This window comes from Loxodonta africana, chromosome 10 (genome assembly GCF_030014295.1).
Source record: "Loxodonta africana isolate mLoxAfr1 chromosome 10, mLoxAfr1.hap2, whole genome shotgun sequence".
Lineage (NCBI taxonomy): Eukaryota > Metazoa > Chordata > Mammalia > Proboscidea > Elephantidae > Loxodonta > Loxodonta africana.
This window is the reverse complement of record NC_087351.1, coordinates 22,374,476-22,387,347: the sequence shown is the minus strand read 5'-3', so window position 1 is coordinate 22,387,347 and position 12,872 is coordinate 22,374,476. Positions and strand designations below refer to the sequence as shown.

The following is a 12,872-nucleotide window of genomic DNA, read 5'->3' as shown; positions in this document are numbered from 1 at the left end:
CATACCTTTATTGATGTCTCTCCAATTCTGTTTCTTGCCTCATCTTACTAGTCAAAAGAGAGGAATCCAAGCATTCTTAGTAGAGTGACATAACATGTAAAAGTTCCAGCTATCGTTCCAGTAATTTAAGACCTCAAAAAATGAAGTGGGAATTATAAAGGTCTAAGCAGTAGGATCGGGTCCCTGGACCTAACACTCTTTCCTCCTTCTTTCTCCACCCCCACATATTCTTTCCATGTTTGAGACATCATACCTTTCCTTTCCAACAACTGGCCTGTGCCGTCAACTCAGGGAAAATAAAGGAGTTTTGCAGTTCTAAGAATACAACTTGGTGAGGGCTTTCTTGCCTCGTAGACAAGACATCACTCATATTTTTTCATGTCCTGGTCTCATGCATTCCTACCCCATGCCTCTTGGGTGTATTGAATAGAGATGTGTGGTTTGGATGTGGGTGGAGCAGCTTGCACGCATATTACAACAAAGATCATGGAAGAGGGATGAAAGTTACCTTCACTACTATCAGGCCTTAGATTTGGGGGGAAAAATATATTCCGTAGAGTGGATTGTTGTTTCAGAACAGATTTAAACTATGTCCAGGAAATTGTCCCATAGATCTTATCACTGCTTCAAAAGAGATCTGAATTGCCCTAAAGTTCTGAACCCTGCTTCCGCTCTGCCTACAGAGATGACCATGAGTTGTCAGCACCCCATCAACCCCACCCACTGTGACATGCTGCCCCACCCAGCCAGAGAGGATAGGTCTAGCTATATATGAAAACTCAATCAGCAAGGAGATGCCTTTTCTGAAAGTTCTGATGTTCAGTTGGAAGTCTTGGTTGGGAGGAGTGCCAGGAAAGAGAAGGGTGAGCTCAGATGATATCATCATAGGCTGAGATAACTTGTGTGTAAAAAGAATAGAAAGAAAAGAAAACCGAAGGAAGAGTGATGAAAAGAGTTGGGAGAAGGAATTGAGAAAGCAATGAAAACAAAAAGCTTCAAGGGAAAGAGAAAAGTAGAGATGGAATGTGAAAGTAGAAGGGAGTTTTGGGATTCTACTTTTCTTAAATTGGATTTGGTCCTGAACTTTGATTTTGGTACAGTGGTTAGGAGATGCCAGCCCTGAAAGCCTGACATCTGCTCCTTCTTTCCAGAAGTTGTATCCTTTTGTCCAGGCTGCTATTTATGTCGCTACTCAACAACAGCTTAGCCTGTAATACCTGGAGTTTGTTAGAAAGTAGGATGACGGTATCAGGTAGCTGACTTTTTTGATAACTTCTGCCTCTTCCATTTTTTCCCCTAAGTTTCCCTGAGGGCTTGGGTTAGTGAATGCATTTGCCAATAGACAAACACTTGCATCCACTTAGCATTTAGCCATAGCTGAGCAAATGCTGTCAAGGAAGAGGAAAGGTAGCAAAGTGTGAAATATTTTGAGAATAACTAAGTTAGGAGAATTAAAAAAACAAAAACAAACAAAAAAACCCCTGTTGCCACCAAGTCGATTCTGACATGGAAACCCTATAGGGTAGAGTAGAACTGCCCCATAGGGTTTCTCAGGAGCGCCCTGGATTTGACTTGTTGAAATTTAGTTCATGCAAAATACTGCAATTGATCCTGGAAAGTGAGAGACTACAGGAGGCATCCTCTTGGCTGTCTTGCCTGAACAAAAAGTCTAACTTTTGGCTGCTCCTTCCTTGGCCCATTACTCATTAGTCAGTAGAGGCTTTATTTCCATAACAACTGTGTGTATTAACATTGTAGGAAATTGACCATGAAAGAAGTTGGACAGGACCCATCGGATAATGTGTAAGTCATGAGAATGATAGAAGATTTCAGTAGAATAATAGTCTCTGTATCCAAGTGGTAAGGAAGAATTGTATTGATTGTGGAGGACATTATCTCCTCAAGCCTGGGGAGGCTTCCTGGGGAGAAAAGCCTTTGGTTACATTTCTTTTATTACAGACTAATGGTGGGATTTTCAGATATACCTAATGTCTCAAGCAGCCAATCCATCTTGTTTGGAGAAAAAACCCACTTCCCCCGTTTCACCTGGCCCCTGCACCTCCCTAACTGAGTTAGAAGATATTTAAGCAGTTAACAGAGACTGAAGACATCCCTCTCCTTTGCAAATCTTTAAATGCTTTATATGTGTGACTGGAGTCACACATACTCCACATAAAAATTTTTTGAAAACAAGTAAGTTAGAATATAATTACTCATACAAAAAAGGTTGCTTTCGCTTTGTAAAAGATTTCAAAAGAGTTGGGTTTCAGTGAGTTCCACTTATAATACTTAAAATTAAAATGTAATACGACTCCAGGAATTTATTTCATGCAAACTGTAGAAATCATTGTGTCATAGAAAGGGAAAAAAGTATAGGCTGAGTTAAGTATAAAAACAATCAAAGACAGAAGAATGAATGAGCTTATGGGGTGGAGTCTTTTTAGGGCTCATGTTTTCCTATCCTGTTTAGTATAAAGATGATTTTCCTGTAGGTATGATATGATGGAAATACCAAAATTAGAAGTCACAAAACAGAACCTTGACTACCTGAACTCCTACCTTGAAAAGGACCTGCAGAGGCTGGATGAGGTAAATCAGGTTTGTCTGAGAAAAATTCAAGAGAAAGAAGAAGCTATTGAAAGGTCAGACATTGCAGTGGGTGAGAGAAGGGCTCCTCCTCATAGGATGGAGAGAAGGTAGGAGGGAGGTTCACCTACCGGTGAACCTTGGTGTGTCATTTAAATCCTGAAACATGCCCTCAAAGGCTTTCGTTATTAAATTTCCACTTTCGGTCGACATTTTATTGCCACTGCATTTGGTAGTCACTTCAGGCCCCCGAGACCTTTGACTGTAGTTTCCCCAGCTGAGGACCCAGTGCTGTTGCAGCTTCCTTAGACTGATCCATGCTTACTGACTTCATATTTCAGTCTAGAAAGAGAGCTTGCCCTGTCACTAGAACTAGCCAAGGCGAAGGAGTAGCTGAATGACAGTGTATCTGAGGAGGAAGCCCTGAGGGACTTGGAATTAGAGACAGCAAAACTGGTACGGAGGTGTCTAGGAAAGGAGCATCTGACGCATTTTGCTCGAAATCTGCACTCTCTCTTCCCCAGGGGATTGTCATACATTCATTTCTTCTGTAACCATGTCTGTAGAAGCTGCAGCCATTGAAGATTATGCTCCGTGACTAAGGCTCTGGGTATAGGGGCTCTGTTCCCAGGTCTGCTGTGTGGGGCCAGAGTGCAATTTTCCCACTTCACACACACACACACACACACATATGCAGATATTTTTAAAAACTGCCATTGAGTTGACTGCGGCTCATGGTAACCCATGTGTGAATAGAAATGTATTCCATAAGGTTTTCAATGGCTGATTTTTCAGAAGTAGACTGCAAGACCTTTCTTCCAAGGCTCCTCTGGGTAGACTCTAACCTCCAACCTTTCTGCTAGCAGCTGAACACTTAACCATTTGAAGCACCTAGGGACTCCTATACACTTATACCCAGATGTAATTTCAGTGGCCCAGCAAGGGGGAGGATGTAGGAGTAGTGCAGTTTTGTCCCCTTACTTCCTTCTTTCTGCAGGAAAAAAATAATAAGATTCTAACCAAGAGTGTGCTGGAGCTTCAGAAGAAGGTAAGGTGGGGTTTCGAGGTTCCCAGGATCCGCAGAACATGGTCTTCACAAGCGAAAGGGTGGTAGGGGTGGGCTGGGAGCATGAGAGAGAGGGACTGGTTACTTTCAGAATGAAGAAATACATACACACTTGTGGAAGGGCTGTTTTCAACCCCATAATGATCATTCTTGAAACAAGGGTCATTTCCTAGGAATCCCAACGATTCAGTGTCTTCCTGAACACTCCAGCCAGAAAGACTGGAGAGGGAGAAACCTGCACAACCTGTCTGCTCCCTCTCCCCTGCCATCTTCTAAATTTCCCAGCCCATAACACCACTGGGAGTTACAGGCTTGTGTCGAGAGAGTTCACGGACTGTAGAAGGAGAAAAGATTTGCCCTTCCTACCCCCAGCCACTCTGCCCATTCTTTCCTCCCTCTCCTCATTGTGTACCACAGGTTGCATTGGCTAAGGGAGCAAAAAGGTCTGTCCATCTAGCATGGAGTCACACAGCTTCCAGAGGGAAGGGAGACACGCTTTCATCAAGCTAGCTTCCATCTGGGACCTGAATAAGTCACCCCCACCCACTATTCTGCAGCCCTGGGTTCCCCAAGTCTGGTATTGTTCCAGGTGTTCGTGTTTCTGTGCCTTACTTAGTTCATGACTTTTGGAATGGAATTTCAGATTTTGAGGAAATTTAATGATGTTGGCCTTGATAAAGAAACCTTAAGGCAGATGTTGACAGACTTGAAGGTGAGTAGAAAAGCAAATCTAGAGATTTTCTGGGAGACGTTTTGTCAATTTTAGGTCCCAGGAGGGGGAAAGTCTTCAAGGACTGTCCTAGGTTAGTACATTTCTGTGTTTGTCCAAGGTGGGCGGACCTCGTTTGTTCCCTGTAGTTAGCTCCACGGACCACAGAGCGCTTAGAACATACGTGTCATGCTAGTAACAGAGACAACTGCAATGGCATTAGAGTGGAGGGGACTTGCTCTAGGGACCTCACCACCTATCAGTCAATATAACACACATTCTGAATGCCCATGTGCACTGGCTCCCAAGTTTATATCTAAATGAGAAGGGTACACAAATACCGATATTCAAGCACAAAGCAAATACTACCTTCCATGATCATACAGGGATATGGCAATGATCTTATCTGATTTTCCAACCCATGGCTCATAGGCCAAGGAAATTTTGTTTTTATCTTTTTCCTCTATCTGAAGATAAACCCAGTGAGAGCATGAATTTTTGCCTGTGTTGTTCACTGCTATTTCCCCAGGGCCTAGAACAGTGCCTGGCACTAGAAGATACCCAATAAATATTTGCTGAATGCATTAATGGATGCCCAGCCAAACCAAAACCCATTGGCATCGAGTTGATTCCAACTCATAGTGACCCTACAGGACAGAGTAGAACTGTCTCATATGATTTCCAAAGAGCTCCTGGTTCATTCAAACTGCTGACCTTTTGGTTAGCAGCTGGAGCTCTTAACGGCTACTCCACCAGGGTTTCCAATGGATGTCCAGTAGGAGGCAAAACCCTTTGGGGAAGCCCTCTGCAGATTTATGTGAAGAATATGGCTATTTCGCTGATTCCAGAATACAGTAGCCCCACCATCCTGTTTTTCTCTCTAAAAAAAAGAGCAATGAAATTTCTCTTTTGCTCCCTCTGTGATTCAGAGGGTATGCCAGTACACCTATAGAATATGAGTGGGAGAAAGAGGCTGGTGAGTTAGTAGGATTAGAGGAAGGGGGATGGTTAGGCCAGGGACTAAGGAGTCAGATTAAAAAAACAAAAAACAATTGTCGTTTAGTCGTTTACAACTCATAGTGACCCTATAGGACAGAATATAACTTCCCCATAGGGTTTCCAAGGAGTGGCCGGTAGATTCGAACTGCTGACCATTTGGTTAGCAGATGTAGCTTTTAACCACTACACTACCACGGCTCCGCCACTGTGACTTTTAAGCAAATTACTTAAATTCTCCATGTCTATGTTTCCTCATCTGTAAAATGGGGGTAATGATAGTGCCCACCTGATAGGATTGTTGTGAAAATAAAATTAGATTGTTATTATCACATGTCTTCGCTATATGACAGCCATCATTATCATGCACTCTGCTGGGTGAAAAGTGCCTTTTTATCTTCCACAAAAGAATGTTACTAACTTTCCCCTGTCCCTGTCTTCCGCAGTTGAGACTACAAAAGGCAACAGAGTCCTGTGCAAAGCAAGAAAAAAAGCTGGTCAAGGTAGAGGCAATACTCCTTCCACTGAGGGTCTAGCCCAGGATACAAATAGGAGAGAATCCCAAAGATCTCAGAAACAGAATTGCTTGAGGCTTAGGCACTGGAGGAGCAAAAATACTTGGCAAATGAATCTCTGATTCACATGCAGGTGAAGGGAAAGAAAGCTTATATTAAAAGTACTAGTCTTAATATTTCTTAAACATTCTCTTACCTCAAATATAAGGAGCCCTGGTAGCACAATGGTTAAAGCACTTAGCTGCTAACTGAAAGGTCAGCGGTTCGAACCCACCCAGCAGTTCCAAATGAGAAAGACACGGAGATCTGCTTCTGTAAAGATTACAGCCAAGAAAACTCTGTGGGGCAGTTCTGCTGTCATGTGGGGTCACTAAGAGTCAAAATCGACTCTCACCTAACAACAACACCCAAACCAAAAAACCAAGCCTGTTGCTGTCGAATCCATCCCGACTCATAGCAACCTCAGATATATTGTTGAATCACAAACCCAGGTGTCCTGAAACAGCCCCCTGATGCTTCACTTGAGAGGCATATCACAACCTTGGGAAACAATTTCCTTTGCTTAAAATTAGACCCTGAGCCTGAATGATGAGATCACTGCTTTGTGATGTGGTTGCTTCCCCTCAGGTCAGGAGTTGCTAGGGAACTGGCCAAATGTCCAGTGCACCAGTGAGGGGGCCCCAGGGAACAGCCTAGGCTTGGGTGGAGACAGATGTTTTCGTGGTTCTGATTTAAGGCATGGATTTGTTCATTTTCTTTTCTTTCTAGACAGAAAACGACTACCAATCTGTGCATCAGCTCTGTGAGGACAAGGCCCACTACATAAAGGTACAATGTTTCTGGGGAAAAAATCAGAGTAGAGGCAGAATTTCTCCAAGGCCGTGACTGGACAAGGGGTCCCTTGGCCTCTTGTTAGGCTGAAATCTGCTGCCGGGGTAAAGTGCCTTTTACAGAACAACAATAACAAAACAGACTTTAGTTAAGGATTTATGTTGTGCAAGGCACTGTGCTAAGTACTGGACATGTGGTACTTTTTTCTCAAATCAATTTGCCCAGTAACTCTCTGAGGATGATACTGTCATGATCATGGGGAAACTGAGGTTTGGAAGAGTTGGGAGCATACCCTGGGAAACACAGCTAGTAAGTGGCAGAGCTGGGATTTGAACACAAGCAGAGGCAGTGAGAAGCCCTTTTTTCACGTATATCCATTCTGGTCACTAAGCTCTCCTAATTTTCTATGAGAACACCTCCCCGCCTGTGTGTACACACTCACAGGTACACGCACACACACCTCTACTGTTTGGAATATTAAAAGTTAGTCTTAGAAGACAAATTTGTTATATATTTTAATCAATGCCATTGTAATACAATGCACAGAAATTCTCAATTATGACAAACATATATATATATATATTTTATTTTTATGGAAAGAAATACCAGGAAATTCTGAGAAAGGTGGAAAAGGAAAAGGAGATGGTGCTTCTTGAAAAAGAAGTTTAAGTTTTCAAAATGACCTCCTCAGGGGGCTGAAGTGACAGTCCCAGGACATCTTTGAAGGGTGGAGTACTTTTCAGAGCAGTTTCTATCCCTGTGTTAAATGGGTCCCACCAAGTCGTCCCTATCAGCCTCTGCTCCATGTCCCAGACCAAAAAATCAAGCTTCTCCCTGCCTTTCTCAGCAATTGGTGTTTAAAAAAGATCTCTTTTTGTGTGTTCTTTTCATGTGCCCTGAGTTGAGTGTCATTCCTGAAAACTGATTCAGGCTATGTTCAGAGAGGAAGTATCCTCGTAAAAAGAGAGCAACGAGTCCAGAAATGTCTCTCCACATGTGCGTGCTGTCCCCTTCCCCAGGACATGGGGGACCCACCAGACTGAGTGGGAGCCCCAGTGATGTGATTTGATGCTCCGTATCCATAGACTTGTATGTCTTAGGACTTAACACACTTTCCTTTTTGTCTGTTTATACTTTTTTCTTGCATTATGTATATGATGCAATACAGAGTGCATAACTTGATGAATTTTCATACATGTATACTCACATGTGAACATTACCCAGATTTAGACACAGAATATTTTGAGCACCCCAAAACTGCCCCCTCCTTATAAAGGTAAATTCTCTCTGATCCTATATGACTGCTATCATTTTTTAGTTTCTTATCTTCCTGAAATTATAAATGAGATTATAAATATAAATGAAATTGTTCAGTGTATCCTCTTTTGAGTATGACATCTTTTACTGAGATTCATCCACGTGGCTGCATACAGCTGCAGTTTGTTCTTTTTTATGGCTGCATAGTTTTTCATTGTATGAATATGGCACAATTTATTATACTGATGATGAATATTTTTGTTAATTATAATTTGGGCCCATTAAAAATAAAGCTGCTATGAATATTCTTGGTCACTTCTTTTGATGGACAGATACACTTATGTCCTTTGGGTATGTACCTAGGAGTGCAATTGCTGGGACATAAGGTACACATATCTTTAGCTTTATTAGATAAAACCGTTCTACATTCACACGAGCAATGTATGAGAGTTCTAGTTATTCTGCCTTCCCACTGACAACTGGTACTTCCAATCCCTTTTAATTTTAGCCATTTTGGCAGGTGCGTAGTGGTAAGCTAACTTTGGTTTTTGACAATACATTTCACCGATGACTAATGACATTGTGTATCTTTTCAAATGCTTATTGGAAACTTGGGTATCCTCTTTCCTGAAGTGTCTTTTGCCTGCATTTGAAGAGTTGTCAGTCTTTTTCTTACTTGCTGATTTATAGGAGTTCCGTATATTTTCTTGATACGGTTCTTAGTCAGATATATGTATTACGGTCTATTCTATTGCTTACCTTTTTAACTCTCTTAATGACATCTTTCAATAAGCAACCATGTTAATTTTAAATAAATATAATTCATCACATTTACCAGTCTTTTCTTTTTTTTTTTTGGCTATTGCTTTCCTTAGGCTATAAAACTATGCTATGCTTTCTTGCAGAATTTTTTTTTATTGTTTTACCTTTTACGTTTAGTTTGCCTTCCATCTAGAATTTATCTTTTTTATGGTGTGAGGTAGTGATGAATATTCATTTTTTCCCGTATATAGATAGCCAACTAACCCAGTACCATTTATTGACGAGACCATACATCCAAGCTTTTTTTTTATAAGTCAGATTACCATATATTTGTGAGCCTGTTTCAGTATACTTTATTCTGTACCATTGGTCTGTGTGTCCATCCTTGTGCTAATACCACCCTGTTTGAATTAAAGTAGCTTTATAATTAGTCATGGTGTGTGATAGTTTAAGTTCTGCAATTTTGTTCTTCTTCAAGATTATCTTGGCTATTTTTGGCCCTTTGAATTTCCACATACATTTCAGAATCAATTTTTCAATTTTCACAAAAAAATACTGAGATTTTTATTGGAATTACATGGAATCTGTAGATCAATTTGGGGGATAGTTGATATCTAACCAACATTGAGCTTTCCAATCCATGAATATAATATATCTCTCCACTTATTTAGGTCTTTACTTTCTCTTAGTTTTCTGTGCAGTGTTCTTGTACGTCTTTCATCAGATTTACTCCTAAGTATTTGATAGTTTTGATGCTATTATAAATGACATGTTTATTAATTTGGTTTTTTAATTGTTCATTACTAGTGTATTTAAATGTAATTGACTTCTATAAATTGAACTTGTATCCATCATCCTTGTTAAAGCCACTTATTCTAGTAATCTGTAGATTCTTTTAGAGTTTCAACAGTGAATAATGATAATTATATCTCTTCTATTTCAACCTTCATACTTTTTATTTATTTTTCTCGCCTTATTGGATTAGCTACAACTTTTAGTATACTATTAGCTAGGTACAGGGATAGTGGATGTTTTAGAATCTTGATGTACACGCGTACAGTGTAGGAGACAGCTATCACCTTGAGAAGAAAACCTCTGTAGGCATTTGGACTCACTTCTATATGGTTTCCTCCTCTCTTGTTTTTCTGCTTGAGGCATAGTAAATTTAACAGTCCTGAATGCCATATTCTACCTCCTCAGCCAATTGGTGCTGCCGCTTGTTGCTTGGACTCTATTCCTTTGCACAAAAAATTGGCAAATGCCCTTGGGAAAAAGCCTGGATGAATGAGGAGCTCACCTCAGTGTGCTTTACTTCTCACAGTTGAGAGTGCTTGTACCCTCTCATCTTTTCACTCTATTCTCCAATACATTCAAATTGCTGTTTTATGTATTTTGTCTAGTTTTTATAGTTGACTTTGGAGGTGGGCTAGTCTGATATAAGCTGCTCCATCATGAGTTTACAATATCAGAACCAGAAGTCTGTTCTATTTTTCCCTTTTCTCCTTTATTTGATGATTACAAAAAGAAATTCTCACAAAAAGGCTGAGTGAGACTTTACTGGATCTGACCCACCGCAGGGTCCATCTGGACAAAAAAATACAACAAAGTGAATGAACAAACCATGCCTAGAAGGCACTAAGAGAGGAGTAAAAGTAGGCAGATTCTGGAGGGAAGTTGACACTTGGAAGAAGGGATGTATTTTCCCATTTTTATCACTTTTGGCCTGAGGCCAGGCCAAGCTAGGTGCTGTGAGGTAAAGTGAAAACCCAGAAAAAACAAAAAACAAAAAAAACAAAAAACCTGAGTCTTTCTGGGCTAAAACAACAGAGGGCAGAGTTTGAGACAACCAAAGCTGCTGGAAAGAAAATTGAGAGTCAGAGATGGAGAGTCCGAAATTCTGTGTCTGTAACTCTCCCCAAATATCTGGATGACGCCAAACCCTGCAACCTCAAGGAAGTCTGTGAGCAGCACAGGCCAGGAACTAAGATCTGACCTGAAGTGTCAGCTGCCACCAAGACTTTGCAGTTTGAATCCAGCATCTGGGTTACATCAGGGTTGATCTCCATTGATTTTCTTGTCTCTTGAGAATGGGTTACACATTCCTGATTCTTTGTATGTTGAGCAATTTTGAACGCTGAACGTTGTCAATTTTGTCAAAAGCTTAGGAAATAGCTCATAGCTGTTACATGACTTAGAAAAGCCCTTTCCTCAACCCCTTAAATTATGTTACACAGACCTTGGTCTAACCTTTTTTTAGCAGATCCAAAGCCCAGAACGACACCTTCCAAATAGTGAAACCTGGATCAGTTTTGCTGGAGACCATCCAAACCAACGTGGTAAGTCTTCCCTGCCCCAGTTGGGGGTTTTCCTCCATGCTTTCCCTCCCCTGGATTTTTTCTTTCCTTCTCGTCTCTCTACCCTCCCCCCCACCCCAATCTCTTAACCCTTATAATAACTCTAGGGTTAGGGAAAGAAATAAGCCTCAGCATCTTGCCCCACACCACAGCCACTAAGAAGTGGCAGAGGGAGGATTCCAACCTGGGCAGCCAGACTCCAGGGTCTGTGCTCTTGGCCACCCCACTGTACTGTTTCTCTGTGAGCACATGGACAGGCTTAGTTGTGGCTTTTATTGCTTCCCACAGGAGAAGACCATCATTAAGGAACAGAGAAGGATCTTTGGGCACAGGTAAGTGGTGTAATCTTGGCTTTTTACCTAGTCTAGCCTACATTCACTCACTAGAAGCAGGTGACCTGATGCAGAAGGGCAGAAGGAATAAGAATAAATGCATCTACCACCCAGAAAACATCAGGCAGCACACAACCCACACACACACCTTTTATTGTTTGGGTTGGTATCTTCCCACACTTGATGTTTAGAAAAAAGTCCATCCTAGTCATTTTACCTAGATTTTAATGTCAGAGATGGCTCAGCCTTGGTAAAATTCTAGAATTGCTTGCTATAGAGGACTTGAAGAGGGCCACTGGTCACATGTTCTCAAGTGTGATGGTCCTGGGCGTTTTATGACAGCATCCAAAAAGCTTGCCCCATATACAGTGATTGGAAAGTCTTTATGTTTTTGTACCTCCAACTTCTCTATAATGAGGTCTGTTCTGTTGGAGGACTTAAATGTCAGGACAGCTGTATTCAATTCCACTACAACACTTTGTTTGTTTTTTGTTATCACCTGTCCTCTACCCTTATCCTCTGTTACCTCCATCCCATGCATCCCACCAGTTTTGTCTGAAGAAAGCTGGAGACCATAGCAATTCCCACCCCAGACATTTGTAAGTGTGAGGTTTGCTGCGCTGAGCTGTCTCTCTCCCCCACGCTAATGAAAGTCTCTTTGCAGGCATTTTCGGTGTCTTGTCTTCATGATCACGATCTTCATTAGGTTGTTGGATTGTGTGCTTTTCCACATACAGTACATAAACTGTCACCTTCTTGTGGACATCCTGCCCGTGGTAATGAGCAGGGGCACCTTGAAGAGGTTGCGGGACTTCCTTTTCCCCTTCCTCACTCTGGAGGTGGAGGAAGTTCTGCCGCACTAGTCTCTGGTGGCCTGGGGTCCGCACACCACATGGGAGTGGAGGAAGTATGGCTATGGCCCCACATGGAGGTATGGGCCAGGAAGGGAGTGGAGCCTTCAGTTGTTACTATGTTTTCATCTTCATTTCATTCTCTTTCCTTGTTTTCCCTCTGGAGTGTGTCTCTTTGAAATAAAAAATATATATATATGTATGTTTGACCAGAGTCCATTGTTTTGGTCTATGAATTTGGCCTGTGAGTCCTGGAGCCTCAGCCAAATGAGGAAGCTCAGAGATGAGGCACTTACAGGTTCCTGCCTGCGCTGTTGAGAAAAGTTGTGGGCTAACAAAACACTCTTTATATTAATTTCCTAGTGCTGCTCTAACAAAATTCCACAAACTGGGTGGCTTTAAACAACAGAAATGTATTGTCTCACAATTCTGGAGGCTAGAAGCCCAAATCAACATATTGGTCACATCACATTCTTTCCAAAGACTGTAGCAGAAGGTCCTTTCTTCTCTGTCCTGGCTTCTGGGAGTTCCAGGCATTCCTTGGCTTGGAGATGCACCTTCACATGGTCATCCTTTCTCTGTCTATCTCTGTTCATCTTCTCTTTTATAAGGA

General features: G+C 41.6%; 1 protein-coding gene across 1 annotated transcript; it reads left to right on the top strand.

Annotated features, from left to right (window-relative positions):
* The first annotated feature begins 433 nt into the window (after positions 1-433).
* LOC100664018 (transmembrane and coiled-coil domain-containing protein 5B-like) lies at positions 434-12,337 on the top strand. The gene is given in 12 exon segments (XM_003418727.3): positions 434-1,803; positions 2,493-2,642; positions 2,928-3,042; positions 3,584-3,634; positions 4,296-4,364; positions 5,804-5,860; positions 6,641-6,700; positions 7,304-7,366; positions 10,550-10,695; positions 10,983-11,058; positions 11,365-11,408; positions 12,073-12,337. Coding segments are annotated over 12 exon segments (1,065 nt in total). The 5' UTR covers positions 434-1,768; the 3' UTR covers positions 12,272-12,337.
* The last annotated feature ends 535 nt before the right edge of the window (positions 12,338-12,872 follow it).